The following is a 27,802-nucleotide window of genomic DNA, read 5'->3' as shown; positions in this document are numbered from 1 at the left end:
TTTATAATTATGTTTTATTTTCAATTTTTAGGAAATCTCACCTAATAACTTTATTTCCTAATAGCTTTTACTACCAATAGAGACATTCTTTAAGATATAACAATTATATACACAATAAAAGTTTTATTAACAAAATTCTAGGTAACATAGAACAAGCATTTATATAATGCTTTTGTTCTTAAAAGAACATTTAGGAAAACAAAATGTACCTAATCAGAATAATGCTCACGTAACTATTTAGTAGAAATTAGAGTATTGCTTTGTTACAAAGACCGGATTCATTATATTAAGCATATCAAACAGATGCAATAATAAGATGTAATAAAGCACCTGCAGGAACATGTGAAAAGTTTTATAGAAAAAATGTGGGTTCTTTAGTGATTAAGACGCATATTAAGTTACACTAACAGTTAATAGGCAAAGCAGAGTAGAATCCACAAAGTTCCAATAGACCAAGGAAGAACTGAAGTGCATTCTGAATTTTTATAATGTAAGCTCCACCATACCAGCGTATGTTTAAAAAAACAAAAATGCTAATCGACATTAAGATATTAAAAATTGATTTTCACTAATACACATAAAATTAGGTAACAATACAAAATTAGACTACATTTATGAATGCTTTTTAAAGAGAATTCTAAGATATAAATACAATTCTATACCAATTAACCTGTTGTTTTCTTTAAAAATTGCAGTTTGCCATTAGCCAATATACTGAAAAATGGGGACAAATCTTGTTCAAATGCATGTTTAATTGTCATCTGTCATAGCAAGCAGGTTTTGACTAGAATAAAGATACTGTAGCATTTAAAATAAAGCAACAATCCTACATCACTAAGGTAAAAATTGCAAATTGACATGTTTCACTTATATTGTTACTAAATTTAGAAAATTAGAGACATAGAAATAGCGATATTAAATAAAAAATGGATTTGGGGAAATGCACAAATAAATGTTTTTGTGATAAAAAATTACTCTGAAAATGGAGACTTACTAAAAATAGTAACTTAATACTAATGTAGTTGAGTGTTTTGAGAAGACTGTAAGAAATTATAATAGTAAAGACACTCTCAAACCAAAGTAATAGGAAGAAGAAAATTCATGATTGAGTTATCATTTTTCTGAAACTATAGTGTGTCATAATTATTATAAAATATCCAATGTTTTTTTTGTTGATACATTACAGTCAATCAAGTGGGAAATTAACTTAGGCCATGTTGGCCAAGCTCTTAAAATTTAACACAGCCCTGTTTTTCAGGAAAAGAAGTTGATCCTAAAAACATGATTAAATTATATTTGGTAATTTATTAGCAACTCAGTCTTTTTGTATGAAACACGTGAGACGTTTTTCACATAGAAAAATATCTGTGCACAAAAACTTGTTATAACTTTTTGGAACAAGAAAAAGGGTAAAATGCCAATTAGTTAACATACATATGAAACTAGTAATTTCAACTTGCATTAAAAGTATTCAAACAATAAAATTTATGACTGTCAACCAACAAGCTATTACCTAGGTTATCAACCAAGTATCAATATTTCCATATATAACATATTTTCTACTGGAACATGTTCTTTAGACCAAATGATTCAGGGCAAATACTGCAAATGAATAAGAACATTAATATATATATAATACAAAAACCCTTAGCGCTTGAGTTAAACTTTTGATCCATTAAATATTCTCCAACAATATTTCAAGTACACTATCTTGAATGCCACAGTTTTAGGTATCATACCATTTATATACAATATATTTATATATCTATATATATTATTTCACAACAAAAAATAACTGCCCAGAACATTAGTATAGTATCTTAGCGCACATCCTGGTGGGAGTGTAGCAGAGATATTCATACAGCCTTAGCAAGAAATCTATCATTTTACATTACAAGTGTATTCACAAAACCATTCTTCGAACGCCACATTCACAGCAGTATTTTGCAGATTCAATTGGATATTTGGTACCACATTCATAACAGAATTTTGGTAACTGTGTAAGAGAATTTCCCTCGCTGCTTTTTGAACTTCCTCCATTGACAGATGAACAGTCTCCACTGTCGAATCCAGCTCTACAGTATGTCAAGCATTAAAAATTAAAAATAATAAACACAGCAAAGATTAGGCAAAGAAACATATATTTCAGTGATCTCTAAAATATTACTTCCTTTTTTAGTAATAGAGAATGAATATATGGATTTTTAATCCAAGTGAACAATTTCCCCAAAATAAGCTTACACTATAATCCCAATTCTCCTGTGGGATGTCTAGTTTGACCATTAGGAACATGAACACCTTTAATTTCAGTAAGGCTCTGAAGCTATGGGGGGGAAAATGACTTTCCAAAAAACTTGACTAGTTTAAGTCTGGTTCCACATCTATGTGGAGTAGATTAGAATTTTTTACTTGCAGTGCAAGATGTTCATTTCACCAAGAAATGGTTCAATTTCATTATTTTAAACAACAAAAAAAACCTGACCCCTTTATGCCTTTCTCTGTATTTTCACTTTTACCCTTTTCTTTCATCTGCCAATTACTTCATTTTAATTAAAGTCAAAATGTTCAAATATAATTTACCTGGTTGAATAGGTTTCAGTACCAAATGCTTTTCTTTTGTTTGCCATCATACCTGGACCAGTGCTTCGTGTCATATTAGTAGATGCTCCCATCCGTGGTTTCATGGGCCCCCTTAAAAGATATTATTATTAAATGAATTATGCAAATTTAAAATTATCCAGAATTTAGGTTTATACTAAACCTAACAAGTATGGCAAACCTTGATTAGATGCATTCATTTTCCTGTATCAAATTCTGGCACAGCATATTCCATTGATCTGCCTAATTACTCCAGTGATCTTTTCAGTGTCTCCCAATATATAGCTGCTGTAGATATTACAGCATAGCAAATCCCCTTGTCCTGTCCATCCCATTCTTTCCAGTCTTCCCTTCCTTCTCTCTTTTTGCCTTCTCTCAGCTGCTTCTAATGTCCCAGCATACATCCCTGTTCACCAGCAGATTTTGTCCATTAAATCAAGAGTTTATCATCACAATGACAAAATGTAAAGTGCCTGGCACTAATTGATAATGTTTAAGAAACAATCACTGTTGCTAGTATTAATGCAATAGTTTGCTAAATAAAATTTGCAGAATCGCTATCCACTTTTCTGGCATTGTCATTTTATATCATTGCAATGTAATTGTTCATTTAGTGCAGAGGTGTCAAACTGCTTGCCCACGGGCCGGTTGCATCATACAGATGCCGTGCCCACCCCAGCTCCGGCAGTGCAAAAAAAGTTAGGACACGTCACGACATGTCACGTGACACGGTGAGTTTGACACCCATGAGTTAAGTCTTTTTCAAAAATGAAGAATCATACTCTTATGCTATTTAATATAAATCAAGTTCTTTGCTTATCAACACTTTTAGTTGTAGCATAAAAATATTAAGTATCAAATTACTCAAGAAACACAGAAAACCCAAAACAAAGTTTGAGAGATTAAAAAAATAGTTGAGCATTAAAAGCATCATCTGTCTCACTCAACAATCTATCTCAACAAGACAGAACAACTGGAATTTATCCAAACTAAAATTATTTATCACCATCTTCAAATTTCCTGTTTTGATAGCATTAACCACTTGTTGTACAGAAGCTAAATGTTGCCATCTAGAGGATAAGGAGAAACTATTTTACTATTCAATTTATTATCCAGTAGTTTAACACAATCAAATATTTTATTTCAAAGGAGAAAACACCACCAAGCTGGTAAAAGAAATAGGAGGACAATCAAGAGGCTCAAAATTTCTTTATTCAAAAAGTTCAAAACTATAATACCACCACAGGTGAGAAAGCATTAAAAAGATACTGCAAGGGTTACCAAGCAGAGCCAAGCAAAATATCAGAGCTCAATCTGTTTTAAAATGATAGCTGCACTTATAAATGAAATATTTGGGGCTGTAACCTGAAAAAGTGGATAGGCTTTCTCCTCTACCTGCCCCTCACAACAGATAGATGGAGATCTTCTCTTGCCCTGAAAATGTTATGTTGCTGAAAAATTGCACAAGCTATAATATGGAATGGTACAAGAAATAGCAGGAATTACGGTAATTTAAAATTTAATCACTCCTAAGGTGTGCTGCAGGTGCCTAAAAGACAGGTGATACCAAACAACTGACACCATTAAATCTCTTAAAATCATTTCATCCAACTTGTAATGAAAATCACTTGTAATTTTATATGCATTAACACAGCCAATGGTGTCACAGAGAAATGTTATCTCAGGCTTATAAAGAATATTCAATAGCAAACCATTTACAAATTATTCATAGTTGGAATCCATTTACAACCTTAATTCATTAGAACTGATACATTTATAAGACATTTAACAACAACAACAATAATAAAAAGTTGGAAACGACCTTTGAGGTCTTCTAGTTCAAACCACCACCCCCCCGCTCAGGCAGGAAACCTAATACCATTTCAGACAAATGGTTGTCCAGTCTCGTCTTAAAAACTTCCAGTGTTGGAGCATTCACAACTTCTGGAGGCAAGTTGTTCCACTGATCAATTGTTCTGTCATTTTGATATAGTCTATTTAAATAAAAATTTAAATAAGATAATAATAAATAATAAAATATAGACTATTTAAATAAAAACAGGCTTGGTTGCAAACCACAGAAATACAGCAGAGTGGATGACCCAATAAATAAAATACTTTCTATTTACTTTAAAGGTTGCAGAATTCCTAAGAGGTAGAGGGCTACAATTCAGCTTCCCCAGGTTCTGAAGGAAACCAAATAGTGACTGATGATATCATTAGAAGTGGTGTGACCAATTTTTGGCTCTGAGGGAGAGAGCTTAAGAATGGAATAAGAGTAGGAGACCTTTCTAAGGGTAAGATATTTAATTATCTATAACCCAAAACAGCTTTAAGTCATATTTTGAGATATGGAAAATGTGGTTAAGACAACCACATGGACTCATCAAGCCATATCCTGAGTCACTTTTGCTTTCAGAATTCTCACTGCCACTTAAATGGCAACTATCATTTAATGTATGACTATAATTCATTGAAAGGAACACTCAACATTCCATTTCCTCTAATATTCTCATCAAGGAATGCAGACTAGTTGGACTTTGATTACATTATCAGATTTCCATGGAAATGAGAGCAGGTCAAGTATAGTTCTAGAAACTTTCAGCAACTAATTGGCACATTTCTTTTAAGAATATACTTACCCTATTTGTGGACTCGCTTTCATTACATTTTTATGAGCTGGAGAATTCTGGATTTTGTTTCCCACTTGTCCACCTGGAGACAGTGTTTTATTTGCAGAGGAACCTTGTCATGAAAATATGAAAAACAGTGTTTCTTTCACTACAAGACTGACTTTTCACATTTCCATATTTTTATGCAGTCAAAGACCTCAGTGCAAAGCCTAATACAAAAATTGCCAACAGACTAACACGTATAATACAATCATACCTCAAAAAGTTGAGAAGGAGTCCAAGAAAATCAAGTTGATACTCAGGATAATGCCAAATCTGATCTAACTTAATTGTAATTTAATCAAAAGTATTTCCTCTCAATCTATAGATGTTTTAATGCTCTATTTGTTTCACATGAAGAATTACAATTTAGCAGTAGTCTTTAGATGGATCTGGATTTCAGACCACCACTGTTCCCCCACTGTGACTCACTTTATTCAGAAATAAAAAGCAATATTAAGTCATAAGTCTTATTTTAAAATATTTTAAATGGCATTGAAAAATAAGACTCTTGTCTTACTCTTTTATACAAGATTAGAAATAAGATTTCAATGGCTATCTATTTTCTTCTATAGTATTAACAAGCCAGAAGAAGCAATGAAAGATAAGGAGGTAATCAAGACATCAATGTAGCAGTGACTATTCATGTCACTTGTTAATTCATCTCCTAAGAATCTTATGGAGCAAGACACTGAAAACAGCACAATTGCTTTTGAAATTATTCATCTCAGTTTTTAAAAATACATCTTGAAATTGTCATTTTAATTGTTAAGTTGTGGTTGCAGAGAAGAACTTAAAAGGTTTATTATGGCATATAATTACCTCATACATATGATCAGAACTTCATCCACATTCTGCATATTATTTATTTATTTTATTTTATTGCATTTATATACCGCCCTTTCCCGCAGGACTCAGGGCGGTTTACAGGGTATTTAAAACAAGAAATACAAAAGTTAAAAACAATTAAAAATAATTACAACAGTCCCTGAAAAAGTAAAAACCCCCGATTAAAATTAAAATTCTCAGCCTGAGCCAGAGAGCTCGAAGAGACAGGTCTTCAGGTCCCGGCGGAATGAATGGAGGTCGGGGGCAGTCCTAAGCTCCATGGGCAGCTGGTTCCAGAGGGCAGGCGCACCCACTGAGAAGGGCCTCCCCCTGGGTGTTACCCACCGGCAATCTTTTACCGGCGGCACCCTGAGAAGTCCCTCCCTGTGGGAGCGCACTGGACGAAGGGAACTTGATGCCGGCAGCAGGTGTTCCCTCAGATATCCTGGACCCAAGCCATTTAGGGCTTTATAGGTCATTACCAGCACCTTGAATCTCACCCGGAGGGCAGCCGGAAGCCAATGCAGCTTGCGGAGTAGAGGTGTTGCATGGAAGTATCGGGAAACCCCCATCACAACTCGCGCGGCCGCATTCTGCACCAGCTGAAGCCTCCGAGTGGTCCTCAAGGGCAGCCCCATGTAGAGAGCATTGCAGTAGTCTAAACGGGAGGTCACGAGCACATGAGTGACTGTGCGTAGGGCATCTCGGTCCAGGTAGGGTCGCAACTGGCGCACCAGGTGAACCTGAGCAAAAGCCCCCCTGGTCACAGCTCCTATTATAGGTTCATCTGGATCAGCACCATCTATCCTAACTTCTAGCAGCTTAGGCTAAATCTGTCTTAAGTTTTAAATTCCCTCTGCTTAATGAGCTACAAGTGAATGCCTAATTATAAAATTCCAGACAAAGAAAACACACACACACACATGCACACATGTCCATTACTTGGTTGTGGTAAGCGTGATAAGGCTGGTGATGTTATCCCTGCAGAAGGTATCTTCTTAACTGTTGGTGTCTTGTACTGAAATAACAAATATGATATCCATTAAGCTAGTAATTTAACAGGTTAAATAACCTTCCACAATCATGCCGATTCAGTGTTACTTTTCTAGTGCCTCATATTTAAGGCAGACTGCCTATCCTTTTTATATATTACAATTAAAGCATGTTACTTTGTTTTAAATAAGCATGATCACTTCCAACAAAGAGGAAGAAGGTACTGCAATATAACAAGAATAAACCAGTATGACCTGTGCATTATTTGCTGCTAAAACATATCAATTGAACCACAGAACAATGGTCATAGTGTCCAGGAGTTAAGTTCAACACATATAGAGAACCATAGACTCTAATGGTTGTAGAACACTGTGGCAGTAGTTCCACAAGATCTCAAAAAAGAGTAGCCCTTCCTTCCTTCCCTCCCAAATGACAAATATGTAAAGCGTGAGCACTAACACTGAACAATGGGCTTCCACACTAAATTTATATTAATTCTATGTAATAGAATTAAGCGTAAAGTAAAATTGATATTGGACTACATATTGAATGTATGGATTGGATTGGCTAACCTTTGTTTCTTACTATCCCCCTCTGAAGGATGGAAATAACTTTAAACTTAGTGCAAGTATAGGTATTGATGAAATTAAAAAATTCTCCTGATTAAATTATGGAGTCTTCTACTGTAAGGATGCTGTGACAGCCATGAACATGGATAACAACAAATGAGAATTTGTATAAATTCATGGAAAATAAGACTACTTGTAGGTAAATTATTTATGTGACTAAATACTCTGACATAATCTACATAATAAAGAGGACCCTGAAAGTACTTCACAGCAAACAGGGTACCTTTGGAAAATGATTTGAGACAAAGTGATTACACTTTAAAATTTGTTTGCCTTTTTATTTCTTCAATGAAACAGCTAACATAGATTAAAATAATAGCCTATCTGTAATGTTCAACTTCTCACAAAGGCTTATAAAAAGCAATGTGTATGAGTTCTGTATTAATTAGTCCTGGTTTCTTAGCTCCTTCCCAGATTTTGTCAGATTGTTGTTGTTTCTTAAATATTCAAAAGAAATAGAACTTTCAAGTTTTGACTTATTTTAAAACAAGTCTGTTTTTAAAGCATGCTAAATTTAGTAAAGCAGTAAAATGAAAAGAATGAAATGATGGATAGTAAATTTATTTACCTGTTGTCTAGCAGGAGGCTTCCCTTTAACTTCACTAACCACTTTCCCTTTATTGGCAATACGTGCTGCCTGTTCTTTGCAGAAATTGATATGTCGATCAGCTGCATTTTCATTAAATCGTCTCTGGCAGTATGGGCACTGAATATAATCTATATTCAACAGAAATTTATGCAATACAGATATATAACAAATGGGTATTCATTACTTCATTCTCTCAATTCCAACACAATTTTGGTCTCATGATAAACTTAGAATTAATGCCCTCATGTCAATAACATTTATGACAGTTATTTCCATATGTATGTATGTACATCAATCTCTAGAATATATATAAATTATCAAGTTACTGGAGCACTCCATTATTTTCTCTTAACCACCTAGGTTAAAAAAATGTTTTCACTGTATTTTTGTCTACCGTCACAATTTCCAGATCTATGAATCTTATTTCAAAATGCTGAGACTAAGCAGGGAACCAATCAGTTCTCTTCCAAGCAACAGAACTCTTTAAAAGAACAGATTCTAACTACATCCCACCCACTGAGATATCCATTCACCTCTATTCCATGTATGCTAACAACTTTCCACATACGGTACATACATATATACATACACACATACATATATTAATACAACCTGTGTCCATCTATCTGTTTGCAAAGAAATAAAAAGTTCTTGGTAGTTCAGTTTCCTCTGTTCCAATTACAGAAATGCCTGCAAAGTGTTGTGAGGGAATGGTACCAATATTTTTGCAACCACATAATTTTTACAACAGCTTTAGTTTCATACAATATAGGACTCCCATGTGTGTATGGGACGAGGGAAAACGTATTGGCTGATGGCTGGCTTTAGCTCAATGGAACAGTTAGCTGCCTGAATTCCTTTCCTAGGACAATTAATTTGAATAAGGCCTTATTTGTGATCACACATGGGGAAGTGTGGTAAAGCAAGTTAAATCGTTCCTATTAACTGTTGGTTCCTTTCCAATTCCAGGTCTAAAAGGTTTTAGTACGAAACCTCTGCAAAATAATCAATGACAAATAATCAAGGCATCAGTGACTCAGGACACTTTCTGCTGATGTAAATGTGCATTTCCTATATAATAATTTAGAAATGATTCAGTAATGGAACTTTGTGTGAAGATAAAAAAAGAATCATGGTATCAGATATATTATATATAATTAAAGTTTTGTACATAAATAAGACAGATATACAGAACAGACATGATGGGTAGAATTTAATATTTTCCCCAATTATCTAGTAATACTTAAGACTTACTCTCTGAATAAAAAAAAATCAGATATAAAGTATTTCAGATATAGATACCTGTCCTAAACAAGCACGGTGATCAAGTAAGATTGATAGAGCTATGTAATTATTCAAAAATAATACTGCACGAACATATGCTAAAATGTATACATATCTCAAATTCAAGTTACATACCAGGATCATAAGAAGGAGGTGGTGGTGGTGGCAATTTTCCACCTTCTTTAAGAACCTGATCTACTCCTTTGGCTGCTCTTATAGCTGCTATAAGCTCCTCATGCTTTCGTCTCCAGTTTGATGGTTTCTTTGGAGGTTCTGGCTAAGGAGACAACACAGACAGCAGACATAGTTTTGCAAAGTAAAGCGTGTGATTTCTCTTGTACTCAGTACCTGTGCAATAATCTAAATGATACCAGCTAAATAAAAATAATGTATTATTTTTAAGGAGGCTATTTGCAAAACTACACTTACTCTTTGAGAAAAGTACTGTGATAGCAGTTATGAAAGAAAAGTAGGCAAATAAAAAGTAAATTTAATATTCCATGCAAGCTGAACTCCAGGTAAGAACAATGTCTGCTTATAATCACTTCCTTTTCTTAATCACTTCCTATTCTTCTGAATGCTTGTTGTATTTTCCCTGTTGTCATTAAGAGACATTATATAACTGCTGATATAGGAATACACAACTATATTAAATTAAAGCATTAGATCTGCCCAACACCAACAAAATATATCTAGTAGAATTATGTGTTTTGTATCTTTCTCTTACAGAGAAAGTTAAGTTTCTGAGAGGCAGCATTATTCAATAGAACACAATTATATTATCTGCTTTTTTTCAATTATCTTTAAAAAAAACCTTATCACAGAAAATCAAATGCCAAAGTCTTGCATTGTTCATAGCGTCATATAACCCTGTTCTAATTTTCATTATTGGCTGCAATTCTTCACGACTGTCAGCTCATATAATAGCTTCTGTAGTGTGGAAAATAGTACAATCTCCTTCTAGTCAAGCTTGTCATCTCGTTAAGTCAATGAACACATCATGTGTTTTTAATTTTCTTGCAAGTACTTTATAAATTTGCTTCTACCTTCTAAATCTAGCCTATTGCCATGGTATTCCTAATAATATACATTTTCAAACCCATACAATATGAAATCTGAAATCAGCGTTTTGATTTGATGATAAAGATAAGGCCAAGACAAAAGAAGTATTATACAAGCAGTATTCTTAAAACAATTAAGAGTTGATTTGATTTGATTTTGAGTTCCTTAATCAAAGAAAAAATAAATGAGTACACCACTTTGAATAAGTTCCTAAATGCTCATAACATATTTGCAACCAATATTACATATATTTTTTAAAAAATAATAACTACATTTCAGTATTTATGTACTTACCCGTGGTTTCATGGGTTTTACTGTGGAAATATCAGTTCCCTCTGCTCTCTGTCTGCTAGAGTCAAATGCTTTTCTTCTTTTAGCAGCAGTTTTTTGGCAAATGGGAGCATGCTTTTTCTGTGAAATGAAAGTTTTTAAAAGTTGAATATTTATATTTGGATTTTTTAAATTCATTATTAGCTCCCTGTCGTGAAAGAGAAGCAAAGACCCCAGGAGATAAAGCTTACAGGAAGTCCTTAACTTACATCCTTAATTGGACCAGAATTTTGGTTGATAAGCAATGTGGTCATTAAGCAAATCATCATATGATCAGACCTGATTCTATTACCGTTTTTACCATGATCAATAAGCAAATCACCATAGTTGTTAAGTAGATCCAGCTTTCCTGCGTTGACATTGCTTGTCAGAAACCAGCTTGAAAGGTCCTAAGCCACAATCATATGATTGTGGGACGCTGCGTCATAAACACAAGCTAGTTGTCAAGTGCCCAAATCATAACCATATGACAGCAAGGATAATGTGATGATTCTAATTTTAAGGACCGGTCATAACTTTTTTCAGCACCGTTGTAACTCCAAACTACGATTAAACATATGTGTTGTGACTCAGGGCCAGCCTGTGGGTCCGACAGCCGGGTCCGATGTATCGGAGGACTCAGATGTGGGGGAGGAGGGAAACGAACCGGCTGATGATGATTTGGAGACTTTGCAGAGTCCTCAGCCGGGAACCTCTTCTCAGCTGTGTGAGCCCGAGAGTGCGGAGGATGATGACCCACAGCTGGCCCTGTTCAAGGACGCCCGACGCAGGAGGCAGACGAGCAGGGACAAACAAAGAAAGGCTATGGGACTCCTCGGGAGGAGGCACAGGGAGACCACGCCCTGAGCTCTCTATAAAAGAAGTGTTTGGGGAGGGGCTGGTTGCTGAAAGCAACTTTTCCGTTTGAGAAGTCAAGCTCTTGTATTCTTGTAACAGTGTAATTAAAACTTGGCAGAAGCCTTTTGGTCTTGGACGCTTTCCAGACTCTTCTTTTGATTAGGGGTGCGAGAAGAGGGCTGGTTCAGAACAGTTTGCTTTCAGCCACCCACCCCTTAATACTACGATGGAGCAGCTTCTTGCCGAGAATGCCCAGCTCAACCAGCAACTCACCTTGCTGGCCACTCAGGTGGCACAACTGCAGGCTCAGGTACATGCTGCCCCCCCACCCAGGAGGAAATGTCAGATAGCTATGCCGGATAAATTTGCTGGTAAACCAGAACTGTTTCCTGCCTTCCTGGGACAATGCCAGCTTTATATCAGCGTGAGAGCAGCTGATTTCCCCACTGACCGAGATAAGGTGGGATTCGTATTGAGCCTTCTGTCGGGAGATGCAGCTCGTTGGGGCACGCCTCTGTTGGCACAGCCTAGCCCTTTGTTGGATAACTTTGGGGGGTTTTGTGACCATATGCGCCTCATGTACGAGGACCCGATTAAGGCGCAGACGGCCACCCGACGCCTGAAAGCTTTGAGGCAGGGTCAGCGCCCTCTACAGGCCTATATCAGCGATTTCCGGCTGCTTAGCCAGGATTCCGCCTGGAATGAGGCTGCGCTCGTGGATGCCTTTCAGGATGGCTTGTCAGAGGAGATGTTGGATGAGCTGGCCCGCGTGGACATTCCCTCAGACCTGAATGGGCTGATCCATCTTTGTCTGCGGATCGATGCCCGGCTGCAGCAGCGTAAGAGTCGCCGTGCCACCCCACAGACCCCTGCCGCCCCTGTTGTGCGTGAGCCCCCAGTCCAGAGGGAGGAGCCAATGGAGCTGGGTGCCGCCAGGTCCCGTCTATCGGTGACGGAAATGGACAGACGACGATCGGAGGGGTTGTGTTTTTACTGTGGGGACCCTGGACATTTGGCTGCTTCTTGCCCGAAGAAGCGTCAGCGGGCGTCAGTGACCAAGCCTGCCCCGAGAAAGTCCCCTGCTTTGCTATCGGGAAACGGCCCGAGCCCGATCTAGACGGTGTGAAAGATCGGGCGACCCACAACATCCACACCGAGCGACGTTGTTCCGACGGTGCCTGTGAACCTCCACGGCATTTGATTTTGGAGGCACGTCTGATCCTTCCTGGCAAGCCAGAGGGGATTCCGGTCCATGCCTTAATTGACTCTGGGGCTACCACTAACTTTATGGATTCGGCCTTTGTGGCCAAATGGGCTGTTCCCCAGTGTCCAGTGGATCCGCCCATGCTTGTGGAGACCATCGATGGTCGAGTGCTCCTGTCCGGGCCTATCACGGCCGCCACGCAACCCGTGTGTATGGCCATCAGTACCCATGTGGAGGCCATTCAGTTCTACGTCACTTCGGATCTGCACTTCCCCGTGGTCTTGGGACTGGCGTGGCTCCGGGCGCATGATCCACAGATCTATTGGTCTCAGAACTTGGTCACCTTCCCAAGTTTGCAGTGCGTGGACCATACCTGCCATATCTGTGCCGGCCAGGTGGAGGGTTCCCCAGGGGTTTCCTTGCCTCCCGAACTGTCCGACTTTGCTGACGTGTTCAGCGAGTCAGAGGCGGACCAATTACCCCCGCACAGGCCCTACGACTGCTCCATTGACCTAGTCCCTGATGCGCCTCTCCCAGTGGGGCGTTTGTACTCCATGTCGGAGCCCGAGTTGGCTGCATTGCGGGACTTCCTGACGAAGAACTTGGCTCGTGGTTTCATCCGGCCCTCGTCCTCGCCAGTGTCTGCGCCCGTGCTCTTCGTCAAAAAGAAGTCGGGCGAGTTACGGCTTTGCTGTGACTACCGGAAACTCAACGCTATCACGGTGCGTAACCGCTACCCGCTGCCCCTCATCCCCGAGCTCTTGGACCGACTCCGGGAGGCTAAGATCTTCACGAAACTGGACCTGCGTGGAGCTTACAACCTCGTCAGGGTTCGGCCGGGTGATGAGTGGAAGACGGCGTTTGGTACTCGCTATGGACATTTCGAGTACACGGTGATGCCGTTTGGCCTGACCAACGCCCCCGCTGTGTTTCAGCATTTTATGAATGACATCTTTCGGGATCTGTTGGACCAGTTTGTTGTGATTTACCTGGACGACATCCTGATTTACTCCCCGTCGCGTGAAGCGCATCATCAGCATCTCCGTCAGGTCCTGCAGCGCCTCCGGAAACATCGGCTGTTTGCCAAGTTGGAGAAGTGCCAGTTCTACCAGGTGACCATTGATTTCTTGGGTCACTGCATTTCTCCTGAGGGCATCGCCATGGAACCGAGTAAAGTTGAGTCGTTGCAGAGTTGGCAACCCCCGCGTCGCGTGAAGGATATTCAGCGACTTCTTGGATTTGCCAACTACTATCGAACATTCATCCCTGGCTTTGCTGCCTTGACAGCCCCCCTCACCCGGCTCCTGCAGAAGAAGACTCGGTTCCAGTGGAACGCCCCCGAACAACAGGCGTTCCAAGCTTTGAAGGACGCCTTCATGAAGGAGCCCATCTTGAAGCATCCTGACCCGCAACGGCCGTTTGTCGTGGAGGCGGACGCCTCCGACATTGCCATTGGGGCCGTGTTACTCCAGGCAGCGACGCCCAACGGTACCCTTTTCCCTTGCGCGTATCACTCACGGAAATTGAATCCCTCGGAGCGCAACTATACCATCTGGGAGAAGGAGCTGCTGGCCATCAAGGCGGCGTTCGAGGCTTGGAGGCATCATCTGGAGGGGGCGCGGCATCAAATCGAGGTCCGGACGGACCACAAGAATCTGGAAAGCCTGCAGACCGCTCGGAATTTGAACCAACGCCAGATCCGGTGGTCCCTCTTCTTTGCGAGGTTTGACTTCCGGGTGCGGTACATACCAAGCGGGCACAACCAGAGAGCGGATGCTCTGTCCAGGAAGCCCGAGTACACCCGAGTGGAAGACAAGCTTCCGCCCAGGACCGTGATCCCCGTCGAGTCTTTTGCTGCGGTGCGGGAGCCGGTGGATATACGGGCTCGGATCCGGGAGGCGCAGCAGCAGGAGGCGTGGGTGGCTCAGCGGAAGGAAGAGGTGGGGCCAGATTCGCCTTGGTCGGTCACGGATGGACTCCTGTATTATCGTGACCGGCTCTATGTTCCAGGAGGGCCACTCAGGGGACTCGTCCTCAGCCAATGTCATGATAACCCGGCTGCGGGGCATTTTGGCCTGTTCAAGACTCTGAACCTGGTCTCCCGTACATTCTGATGGCCCCGAGTCCGACACGATGTCCAGTCTTATGTCACCTCCTGCGTCCCATGCAGGCAGGCCAAGTCAGCGACAGGGGCCCCGCCTGGTTTACTGCAGCCTTTGCCAACGCCCAAGAGACCCTGGGGGGCTGTGTCCATGGACTTTCTGACGGATCTACCCCCATCCTCCGGCTTCACGACAGTGTTTGTGGTGGTGGACATGTTGACCAAGATGGCGCACTTCATCCCCTGTCGCGGCTTACCGTCAGCTCGCGCCACTAGTCGCATGTTCATCCAACAGGTGTTCCGGCTGCACGGCCTTCCCGATAGAGTCGTCTCCGATAGGGGGGCCCAGTTTACAGCCCGCTTCTGGCAGGAGTTGATGCGGGCGTTGGACATTAAGGTTTGCCTCTCGTCCGCGCATCATCCTCAGACCGACGGGGGTACCGAGAAGGTCATCGGCATTTTGGAGCAGTATCTGCGCTGCTACGTTAACCTGCAGCAGGACAATTGGGTGGACTATTTGGCCATAGCCGAGTTTGCCTTTAACAACTCGCAGCACACCTCCACGCAGATGACACCGTTCTTGGCCAATGTGGGTTATCACCCTCGGTTTTTCCCCCTTTCTCCCGTGGACTCACCGGAGCCGGCAGCGAACGAATTCATGGCGGAGTTACAGGCGATCCATCGGTTGGTGCGACGGCAGCTGGAGAAGGCCAAGGCCGACTACAAGAGGTTCGCCGATCGGTCGAGAAGGGATACGCCTCCATTATCGGTGGGGGATCGGGTCTGGCTGTCCACCAGGAACCTACCATCCACTCGGCCGGCGAGGAAGTTGGACCACCGTTACCTTGGACCGTTCCCAGTCGAGGCCGTCATCAACCCGGTCGCCTATCGTTTAACTCTGCCACGTTCCCTGCGCGTGCCCCCCGTCTTCCATCGGTCCTTGTTGGTCCCCGAACAACCGGCTTGTCCACTTCGCCAAGCGGAACCTCCCCCATCAGGACCTCGTGATGGCGACAGCACCCCCGAGTACGAGGTCGCCAGCATCAGGGATTCCCGCTGGCTGAAAGGTCGCTTCCAGTACCTGATCGAGTGGAAAGGGTACGGGCCGGAGGACTTCACATGGGAAGACGCGACCGCCGTTCATGCCCCTGCGTTGGTGACTGCGTTTCACGAACAGTTCCCATCCCGACCGCATCCGGATCGGCAGACCCGGGGGAAGGGCCCTGCGGTGCGGGATAGTGTTGTGACTCAGGGCCAGCCTGTGGGTCCGACAGCCGGGTCCGATGTATCGGAGGACTCAGATGTGGGGGAGGAGGGAAACGAACCGGCTGATGATGATTTGGAGACTTTGCAGAGTCCTCAGCCGGGAACCTCTTCTCAGCTGTGTGAGCCCGAGAGTGCGGAGGATGATGACCCACAGCTGGCCCTGTTCAAGGACGCCCGACGCAGGAGGCAGACGAGCAGGGACAAACAAAGAAAGGCTATGGGACTCCTCGGGAGGAGGCACAGGGAGACCACGCCCTGAGCTCTCTATAAAAGAAGTGTTTGGGGAGGGGCTGGTTGCTGAAAGCAACTTTTCCGTTTGAGAAGTCAAGCTCTTGTATTCTTGTAACAGTGTAATTAAAACTTGGCAGAAGCCTTTTGGTCTTGGACGCTTTCCAGACTCTTCTTTTGATTAGGGGTGCGAGAAGAGGGCTGGTTCAGAACAATATGGTCCTAAGTCAAGGACTACTTGTGTATTTATTATATTAATTTACTTTATATAAGGTACCCCCAAGGTAATGTGCCTCTGTCGGAGCCTCAAGCCAGTTGGCATAGCCAGGTTTTCAGGCTCTTCTGGAAGAGTAGGAGTGTGGGGCAGATCTCACCTCTGGTGAGAGAATATCTAGAAGGTGATGGCCAGAGCAGAAAACAGTTATACTTTAATTTGGCTACATCTTAAGCACCATTGCTATTCCAAAATATCCTCAGCTCTTGCCCAAGAGAATGTTTAGTGCCATATGACCCAAGTGGCCCAGCATCTGGCACTGTATCGACAATCTCTCTGCCTTTTCTATTCCTGTGATTTCCTTGATAAAACACAGAAGTGGTTTACTCCTGTGCAACATGAAATACCTTCATCGTCACTAAAAGAGATCATTTGTTTCCAGAATCTTCCTATGGGCTATAACCTGTATAAGCTCTTGGTTGCTATAGGTGGGGAGCTGAGATGACTTCATACCTTTGGGTGACTCTGCTAGTAGTACATGTTCTTAGAATATAATATAATGCTCATTCCTCCTGATATCACATTCAAACTGTCTTTAGGGAAGAAGCCAAGATACATACTAGCAGCTTCTGAAATAAGCTCCTGACTTGCAACAGGCCTTACCAATTTGGGTGTAACCCAACTCCCCAAAATGTCAGCTAGGAGCAAGAAAATAACCCAGAACAGCCCCAATAAGAATACCCGAACCACAAAATCTAACAAGGCAACCTGCCATTATAAGGCTGCTGTAAGACTTGAGGGGCTAATAATATATATAGTACTTTCTGCCTTGATCATTGGGTTTATAAATAAGCTATTTGAACACTTACTTCCATATGATTCAGAAAGACCCTGAAAACCCAACATTTATTTATTTTTAATCAGTTCTGTAGTCAGGAATAAGCTGGGTCATTAAAATAATGAATCTATTGGTCCTATAAAAAGATGGGCAAAAAATAGGGATCCAATTCTAAATTACTCTATATAAATAGAAAATCCAATGTTTCACTTGATTGAAAGTTACCACCTCTTCTTCTACACACCTGGCCAGGGTCACCATTATTAAGAACCCTATCTTCCATGTCAAGTTCCTGATAGGAATTCAACAAATGACACCAAGAAGAGCTTCTACAAAGGTCTGTAATAGTAGCATAAATCACAAATACAGATATGATGAACCATAGAGGGAGAAAGGAGGGACAAACCTTTAAGGAAATATTTCAGTGAAATGGATGTTTCATTGTCTGGAAAAACAGAGACTTACCAAGATATTTGCTTGTGAATTTTGATACATGGCAATTTCTCAGTTATCACCACGAGGATGGTGGTTTAATTTTAAACAATATTATAGAGATTATTTTCAACTTAAACAATGCTGAACTATGTATCAGTATAATAAGCCTCTCCCTCATGCTGTCATGATGTTTACTTCTATACCTGCTGCTCTTATGGAAACATGAAAAAGAAGAAGGAAGCTGATGAGAGCAGTGAGGATCAAGGTAAGAGAAGGGGAAATTCACTAAGGAAGAACATTCTTTTAGGGTCTCGTGAGAGGTTGATTATGCCTATATAATGCAATATTCGAAGGCCAAAAAACTGACCAAATAAATGAAAGAGAAAGCATTAGCTTGCTTGGGCCTTCAAATTACACAAAAGAATTGGTAGAAAATACCAGAGCTTCTACTAAAATACAGAATCAGACAAGACTTGGCACTTTCCCCACAAATAAGCTCGCAGCCCCCCTTTAGAGATGCCTTGGATCAGGTCCCTGATGATATGGCTGGAGCAATAACGACTGTCTTGGAGTCTTTCGTTTGGGAAAGGATTTGATTATTTGTGATGTTCCCTGCACTTTTGCAATATCATGTATGGAGTAGCCCTTGTGAAAAAGATCACAAAGGAGGAATTGAAATAACTTTGCTCAACAAGGTTCTGCACAAGTGCAGTTTTTGTCTCCTGGAGACTTTTCTGCAGATTGAAGTGAACAAGCAGTCTTCCTGCTATTGAGGGAATGCTGCAAAGCATAAATTGGCAGCTCAAAGGCTTTTGCATTATTGGGCCTCTTGACAAGGCCAGAGGTAACCAGTTGCTTAACCTTTCCACTCGTCTATACCTAACAGGAAAAAGAAGGGAGAACTTCTACAGCTTCTTCTTAATAAAAAATGGGCCTAAGGTTGGCAGGAAAAAAAGCTCTGCTCTTCTATAAAAAGATGATGGGGACATGTCCTGCCTTTTACATAACAGCATATAACCGCAATAAGATTTAGGACTTATATACCATCCCACAGTGCTTTACAGCATCTCTAACTGGTTTACAAATGTTATATTACAGTTTGGGTCCTCATTTTATCAACCTCAGAAGGATAGAAGGCTGAGTCAACCTTGAGCTCTGTTAGGATCAAACTCCAGGCTGTGGGCAGTTAGCCTGCAATACTGCATTCAAACCACTGTGCCACCAGGTCTCCTATCATTTCTCATCTTGATTTAAATAAATTCATTATACTCATATACTCATACTTACTAATGCAGTTGGAAAAAAAGTCCTTCCACAAATCCGACATGGTAATAATTCTTCAGGCTGTTGTGCATTTCCAGAATCTGGAAAAGAAAGATACATACAATTGTTGTGGCAATAAGAATCCTACTTAATATTTCTTAGCCAACAACAATATGTTGGCCTACTTAAAATAAGCTGTGAACTTGTAGATTTAATTCAGAAAATGGTCTTTAAACATGGGAATACTCTGCATTTCTCACTTGGAAGCATAATACATTTCCTTTTCCAAGCTTTGTCTATAGTAATGATAAATTTATAGTCCTTGGGAAGATTCCCTGAATGTAGGAGGTAGATCAATAATAAATAGATGTGTATAAATAATTTGAAGGACTTATATGATAAAATTAAGGAATTCAAAAATAATAATCTGGAAAGAGACACTCTTTTATTGTATTGTATTCTGCTTGCCAACTTTCCATTTAAAAAAAGAACAATGTCATATGTTTTCTTTTTCTAAAAATTTAGTGATGATTCAATTATGGAGTAGATAGTACTCCATATAATTTTTTTATATAAAACAAAGCATAGCACAGCATTCAGAATGTTTTGGTAATTTTAAATAAACTCAGCAAGAAAATGAAATTATTCTGGAAGCACAAAGTGCTGAAGTCTTTCTGGTCATACTGCGAACAGATATAATAAATGTATTAATATTCATGCATTAAATAATCAACAAAACAAAGGATGAGAAAGTAACTCATTCACATATAATGTTTTGGATTCTATATTGGGATTACTGGAAAATCCATAAAAATAAAAGAGAAAAGAAAAACCACCATTTCCAAGCAATGTTAATAATATCAATATCCAAACCTTCCTGTGGGAGATTTAAAATGACTGTTTCATTATCAAATGAAATTCTTCTATTAAACTTATTTGACTAGAAAACAAAGCTTCCCAGGCAATGCAAAGAAGCTGTGAGTCACAGCTGATTTCCAGAGAAATTTGTTATTTCCCCAAAAAGAAAGTGGAACTGAGCAGATATTACTCAGTTCTGCCAGGGTGCACTACATTCCTAAAAAAAAAAATTTAACAAATAGCTCATACAGTTATTGCTCATATTCAGGGGATCTTGAGTATATGCTTTTTTCTTAGATTTTGAAAATAACATTAAGGAAATAATAATTGTTTATAAACTTATGTTTTACAATGTTAACCACTTATGCAAATAAAAATCACTATTCTTTTAAGAAACTAATTGATACTAATGATTTTCAACCAACCTAGGGGCATCTATTATGTTCTTTTGGCATAATGGTAACAGATAGTACTACAGAATATTCAACAATTTCCATGTGATTGAAGAACAGCAGTACTGTATTTGCTTTCAACAATCTCCTATCTCTGACCTACTGCTGTTGGCATATTTCCAACTGACTGCAGTTTTATTTGCCAAAAACATGTAATCTATTAGGAAGCTAAATATTTCCTTTGTTTTTCAATGATGTAATACAAAGAATGAAATCATGAATGGTCTTATAAGCACAATCTTTCCATATATAGTGATATATGTGCATAAATATAAAAGACACAATTATATTACCTGCATGTAACCACATACATTTTTAAAATGCTATTAGAAATGAAGCTAGAACATTTGCGAAGTTAGATTTTCAGCCATAGATTTCTGCATGTACATATAGAAAAGGAAGCAGGCAAATATTTATATTCATAATGCACAACATAACATGTCTGCCAGCACTTTGAAGTAGTTCAAGGCAGAGATAATAGGAATTATCTTTGGGGACCACACAATTCTTGGCTTATAAGATCTAAGAATACCCTCCCTCACCCTCATAAAAAATGGAAGTGGGAAAAAGAATACCCATTAAAGAATCTTAGGTAATGTTTTAAATGAACCTCAAATTAGAATATATATCCTCAGATTAGAACAAACCTAAGACACCTAATAACAGGTATCTTTAATTGGACAACTGTTATTACACAATAGTTTGGTTTTATGAATTGAACTGAAGTTTGTGGGAACAAACTCAGAAGCTACTATTCTAAATATCTTTTTCCAAAGAAAATAAAGCAGTGACTCAGTTAGAAATCAATCAGATACACTTTTGACCGAAAGGAAAAAATGGTGTTTCAGTAGACAAATAGATCCTGTTCCTCCCCCACTTTCTCAAAGGCCTTCATCCATATGCATCTCTATCTGCACATTCTCAAGGGCAGATAAACTATGAGCTTAGCCATAAACAATTAGACATAAAGAAAGCTGATTCAGAAAAGGAGAGGTAAGCAAGGCCACTTGAAAAAGTAACAGCTCAACAAAACGAATTCTAAGGCCTCTTTGTTTAATTCAAGTAACGTAAATGTATTCACCCCATTACCTCATCAATCCTAAGCTCAAAACCACACATTTTGTCATAACTCAATTTGTTTTCTACACTGATGCTCATCTCCATTTCTTGGCTGAGGGAGCCAGAGTTGTCTGAAGACATTTTCCATGGTCATGTGGTCAGCATGGCTTATATGCCAACTTCAGGATGTTGTAAAACTTGAGAGTTAAATGAGGAAATATAACTTCAAATTTGAATCAAGCCATCCTGTTCAGGAAGTCACACTGGCCTTTTAACAAATATAAGACAGGCTGTCATAGGTACCACAAAGTAATAAATGATGAGTCTTATAAGACTTTGCATATGAATACCAAAATCTCTTACAATTTTGGAAATCTTGCATACATTCTCATTTAATCCCCTCAATATAGTCATCATGCAAACACATACAATGACATAGGCAGGCCAGAAAGCATTAGTGGCCATCAATATATGGAAAAGTGATACGAATACAGAGCCATACTTTATTCAGAAACACACAATCAACTGAAACTCTGACTATGTAATGTGACTGAACATTTCTTAATTAAATGAATCTAACATTTTAATGGTAATACTGTAGTCTGTGTAACAAAAACCCATTCACTGCCTTTTCTCTCCCTTCTACTTCAATTCTCTTCGTCTGAAGATTGGGACCCCCCTCCCCGCTTGGAGTAGAACTGAAAGAAATCTGCATGGTGCAGAAATCTTGAATCAATTCCTTCTATTCCACCATGAAAACTCTTAATATACCATTGGATTCCATGTATTATTATTATTTACAGCAGGGATGTGCAACACATAGCCAACTGTTGATAGAGATCCACAGTACGTGAAACTTAAAACAGATGCTTCTTTTAGGACATTTCCAGATTAATGATAATTTTTCCCAGACAGTTGTGATCATCCCAGCATCACATCCTTTTGCTCTCAGAATTCTATATAATCTGTAATTGGGAATGTCTAGTCTAATGAAGAGAAGGGTGAGGGGTGACATGATAGCTGTGTTCCAATATCTCAGGGATTGCCACAAAGAAGAGGAAGTCAAGCTATTATCCAAAGCAACTGAAGGCAGGACAAGAAGCAACGGATGGAAACTAGTCAAGGAGACAAGCAACCTAGAACTCAGGAGAAATTTTCTGATGGTTAGAACAATTAATCAGTGGAACAACAGCCTCCCGAAGTTGTGAATGCTTCAACACTGGAAGTTTTTAAGAACCATTTGTCTGAAATGGTATAAGGTTTCCTGCCTGAGCAGGGGGTTGGACTAGATAACCTCCAAGATCCCTTCCAACTTCTTCTTCTTCTTATTACTATTATTATCATCATTATCATTATTATGTAGTTTGACCCCACACTATATTTGCTGTACTGTAGTACAATCTTTTTCTGTGCATCACCATAAGAATACAGAGATGACAGGACAAGTTGAACATGAGCAATAGTTTTGTGAACACTAATTTAACCTCATCACATGGCTTCTTTTGCCTACATTTCCATTGTAGTAAGATGCAAGCCCTCAGGTTTCAGGTTCAAGTTTCACCAATTTCAACATAAGATACTCAATGGACCATCTTACATCCCAGAGTTGTGGGTGCTCCTTCATTGGAGGTTTTCAAGAAAAGACTGGACAAGCATTTGACCTGGATGGTATAAGGACTCCTGCTTTGGGCAGTGGGTTGGACTAGAAGACCCTCAAGGTCCCTTACAGCTCTATGGTTTATAATTCTACTTTAAAAGTATACAGTTGAAGCTACAAATACTTAGAAATACAAAATAACATGCATTACTATGCAAACAGTCTTTGTGTTATGTATTAATTTGTTGTATAGAGAGACTGAGTACCACTTATAGCCTTGTAAGTCTCTGGAAGCAAGACTGCATGCAGCCCTGAAGTATCATGTTTGCAGCTCTCCAAGTTTTCTGACAGTACAGTTTCTTGCCATTTTGAAGTGGGAAATTATAGAATAAGTCTTAATATATGTAACTGACTCTCAAAATATGGAAAGAAAACCCTCGACTCCTCCACTCCATTTCTAGCCCACAGATGTGATGTGGTCACACCTTTTTTAAAACTCTTTAAAACCCAAAATGTTAAGTGCAACAATTGCTACACAGATAGAATCATGTATCACAGAGGGATGGAACAAAGGTGGAAGTTTGGCTGCTTTTTTTAACATAAAGACATTTCCTTGAGCAGTGTAGAGTCTGGGCTGCCATTTGCATCCCTGCAGAAAGTTTGGTGAAATTTTACTGGCAGTCGAGCCTTATTTCAACAGGCAGTATGTAGAGGCAATGCAGTGGAACCAGGGTAAAGGCTGCAAAACACTGTTCCAACTGTTTATATGTGTGGAGAAATGGGAAAGCTCTGTATCTTACATTTACTCCAAGTACTGACTAGTTTCTAATCGGAATAAAGAAAAGACAACAGAGGAAACCTGCACAGACAGCTGACAGAAAGATCACCACATCCAAAAGTGACTAAGAATTTTTATTCTGCCTCCAACCTTCCATTTTCAGACAAGGCTGTTGAGAAGGTAGTTGGGTGGCACTATTATCAGAATTTGGAAATTATACTTTTATTGACAGTAAATAAAACCTTTTTTAGCAACTATGTTATAGTGGTTATATGTATTCAAGTTCTAAAGTGTCAAGCTAGATTTCCCTAATTTTATAACTGTGCATCTGATTTAATGTTCCTAAGTAAATAACTTTGTTCAAACTTTATCAGCAGCCTTTTAAACAAATATAAAGAAATGATTGGGGCTTAGAATTTACTAAGATATGAACATTTTAGACCAGACACTTTGGGCACTGAACATTTTTGTTTTTGTATAAATACCTGTATAATCCACAGGATAAACTCTGACAGAGAAGTCTGGAGCTAGACCAAAACTCTGTGGGTGGCCATAAAGAAATAAATAAACAATATAGTTATCATTGACTGAAAAAAATATTTAAAGTTTTTTCAATGCGGGAAGGAGCGTTGTGCACTGAACACTACTGTATACAAAAAAATTAGATTCAAGTATGGTATCTTGAGTTTGGTTTCCAGCTTGCTTGGCTTCGTAGTCTTTGTAGACAGGATTTTCTGAAAACATCACACTAGAATCTGTTCTTGTCCAGCAATAAAAACAATTGTGAAACCAAAAATACCTATTCTATGTTCTTGACTTAGGTTTATATTAATAGTACTTATGGTAATTTGGTCACCTTCAACTGTTCTAATACATTCAAACTCTTCCATTTTTAAATATTAGAAATCTAAAACTTCATTAATACCGAATTTTATTTCACAAAGACACCAAAGGTTAAGTTATGATAGATGTCCCAATGAAAGGAAGCAGGAAACTATCTTCCTTTTAATGCTGGGATTTACGCATGGTTTTAACAGTTGGCAAGTTCATGGTTTTAACCATTTTCCAAACAAAATAGGAGAAAGTACACTCAAAGGTGACACATCTTCTGAGTGTACAAGACATCAGGCCTGCATATGCAAAGCTGTATCTCTGGCCAGTTGTTTTGGCTGTCACACAGTAGCTATTCTTTAGGACAGGACAGGGCCTGGGCTTCCCAGATCACTTGGGTGTGCTTCTGCCCACTCTATTTACCCATCCTGTTTGATGGTATCTTCTTTTTTTCTTATCTGCCTTCTTATTCTCTCCTCTGGCACAACATGAGATAAGGGTCCTAGACTACAATGTTTCATGACATCCATGGTCTTGTGGACACAAAAACTTATACTGAACCCAAGCTCAGCTTTCTGTTTCTTCTGCTGTAATTACTATTATATATATATTCTTCACAATCACAGCAATAATTTCAGGAAGAAACAGAACATATTACAATAACTATCTTGTAATACAATTCATACATTCCACTGTCATCAGCCCTGCTGGGCAGTTAATGGGCACAGTACAAAACATCTGGATGGCATAATATGGTTTAGAGGTGCACTGCTAATCAACTACTTTACATACAGTGGCATATAGTTAATATCAACAGTTCTGAAGAGAACTGAAGAGAAGGCTATTAAAAATATAAATGGGATATAAATGGGATTAAAAAAATGAAAACTCTGATTTAAATTAGTCCCAAATTAAATTCATAGACTTGCAGCATTGTTAGATATACCTGGTGTAATGCCATGATGGGATCAGTTTAACATTCCTTTTCCTTGTCAAACTCAATACTTTAAAAAACAGTTCAAAGCCCAGAAATACTGAAATTAGATCTGACTTGACTCTCTGATATTGAATCAACGTAAAACATGCCAGATTCATAAAAAATGCATTTCTGCTTTTAGTACAAATATTTTAACATCCATGCACACTTAGACTGAAGATACACATTTGGGATTCATTTTATCGCTCAAAGAACTAGATATAAGCATAAATGTCCACATAGTTTTAAACACAAATTTATCTAAAAAGTAATCCTGTGTATCAAAATAACGATTTAAAAGAAGTTTATACAGACTGCTTTTTTTCTGAGTAAGAACACTTTCTTCTGCACTACATATAAAATAAAGAAAACATTATTAACAAGAAAAGCATTGCTGATTTTCATTTAGGAAATAAAAGAGGTAGAAAATCAGTTCAAGCCAATCCACACAAAGAACAACAGAGATGCCAAGGCACTTCAAATAGTGCTGTCATCATCTTCAGCAAGATTAAATGAGGATTCTGTTGACTAAATGTGGTAAGAAAGCTTTGCTAAACCCAATTCCACTATATAGGGTAGGTTTTTAAAACTAACAAAGGGCTCTTTCCAAGAGTAAACCTTAGGCCTTTTCCACAAATGACAATAAAATCTCCTCCTCCCCCCCTTTTTTTTAACTTTGCATCCCTAATTGAATACAAAACCTCAACTGGCTCAAATACGTACTCACATTAAAAACAAGCTTCTCAGGATTTCCATGCTAATATTCATCATACGAGGCGTTCTAGCCCCAACTTTCCCTAGCATCACTTCTGAAAATACATTACAAATAGGCAAAGAAAGAAAAAAAAAAGCGAATTCACAGACCAACCACTTACCATTTTCACGCGGTTCCCTAACCCCCCCACCCCCACCCCGTGACTACCTTGTGCCCCGAGTGCAGTAGCTCAGCGTTTCCCAACCTTAGGAACTTGAAGATGCGTGGACTTCAATTCTGGCTGGGGAATTCTGGGAGTTGAAGTCCACGCATCTTCAAGTTCCTAAGGTTGGGAAACGCTGCAGTAGCTAACAAACTGCGTTAATCATCCAATTAGCACACTCGGGAGTTCAAAACCTGACCTCGGGCTTCATTCAGCGTGACTGACTTGCAGAGTTCAGAAAAAAAGATACGGAATGAATGACATTCATTGGTGGAAAGGCCCGTTTTGGAACTCACCAGCCATCCCTCCAACCCGTCTTCACAAACGACCGCAGGGCTCCCAAACGCCCCGGCATTAACCGATCCTCCGCAGGAGGGACGGGGCAGCGGCTGGAATAGACACCCAGCCGACACGCCCAGGAACAAACGGGCGGGCCCGCCTTGGCGGGGGGGGGGTGGAAATGCAAATCCCTCGGGAGAGCCCCCCCCTCCCCTCCCCTCCCCCCAGTCTTTCCTCTTCAGCCCCTTCCCGGGAGAAGAGAGGCTCCTCCCGCCTTCTGGGAAGGGACTTCGGCATCGAAAGTCCTCCCGCCTTCTAACCTTTCCCCACGTCGCCCCTGCCCCCCCCCCACCCCCGTTCCCGAGGGCCTCGCGTCTCTCTCTTTTCCCGGCAGCCTGGAGCAGCGAAGGGTCCGCGTCTCTTCTCGCAGTCCCCGCCCTTACCCTCCTGCTCTTCCATGGCGCTCCCTGCCAGAGACTCCGGCTCAAGGCCGCTGCTGTAGCAACCCGGCCACCTCCCAGCCGCTAACATCCCCGGCGTCTATTGGTTTCCCAGCACAAGGAGGGGGGTGGGAGGCGGTGCGGCGCCTCACGCAGTGCGGATGGGCCGGACTAGGCTGCGGCTCCCGTCTCCGTTGCCACAGGCAGGGCTTCTTTCTTCTCCGCCGTTGCCGCCCTTTACTTG

General features: G+C 40.2%; 1 protein-coding gene across 2 annotated transcripts; it reads right to left on the bottom strand.

Moving 5' to 3' along the window:
- Positions 1-27,594, bottom strand: ZC2HC1A (zinc finger C2HC-type containing 1A). 2 transcript variants are annotated; one of them, XM_083359522.1, is made up of 9 exons: positions 27,562-27,594; positions 19,396-19,472; positions 10,950-11,066; positions 9,729-9,870; positions 8,289-8,437; positions 7,041-7,116; positions 5,241-5,343; positions 2,581-2,691; positions 1-2,075 (listed from the first exon to the last, which is right to left on the bottom strand). In XM_083359522.1, the coding sequence occupies exons 1-9, from the start codon at positions 27,575-27,577 to the stop codon at positions 1,904-1,906; spliced, it is 963 nt and encodes a 320-aa protein (XP_083215648.1). In that variant the 5' UTR covers positions 27,578-27,594; the 3' UTR covers positions 1-1,903. The 2 variants fall into 2 exon arrangements, with proteins under 2 accessions (XP_083215648.1, XP_083215649.1); XM_083359523.1 differs by lacking the exon at positions 27,562-27,594 and adding an exon at positions 27,136-27,192.
- Positions 27,595-27,802: the final 208 nt, after the last annotated feature.

Source organism: Vipera ursinii (assembly GCF_947247035.1).
Source record: "Vipera ursinii genome assembly, chromosome: 3".
NCBI classification, from domain to species: domain Eukaryota; kingdom Metazoa; phylum Chordata; class Lepidosauria; order Squamata; family Viperidae; genus Vipera; species Vipera ursinii.
Note: the sequence above shows the minus strand (reverse complement) of the source record. Positions and strands in the feature narration are given on the sequence as shown.

Bases quoted from the DNA above. Each gene is read 5' to 3' on its own strand.
- ZC2HC1A (XM_083359522.1), bottom strand. The intron at 5,344-7,040 runs GTAATGGACATG...TTTCATGACAAG, and splicing joins ATCACGCTTACCACAACCAA to GTTCCTCTGCAAATAAAACA. The intron at 2,076-2,580 runs GTAAATTATATT...GACATACTGTAG, and splicing joins ACTGAAACCTATTCAACCAG to AGCTGGATTCGACAGTGGAG.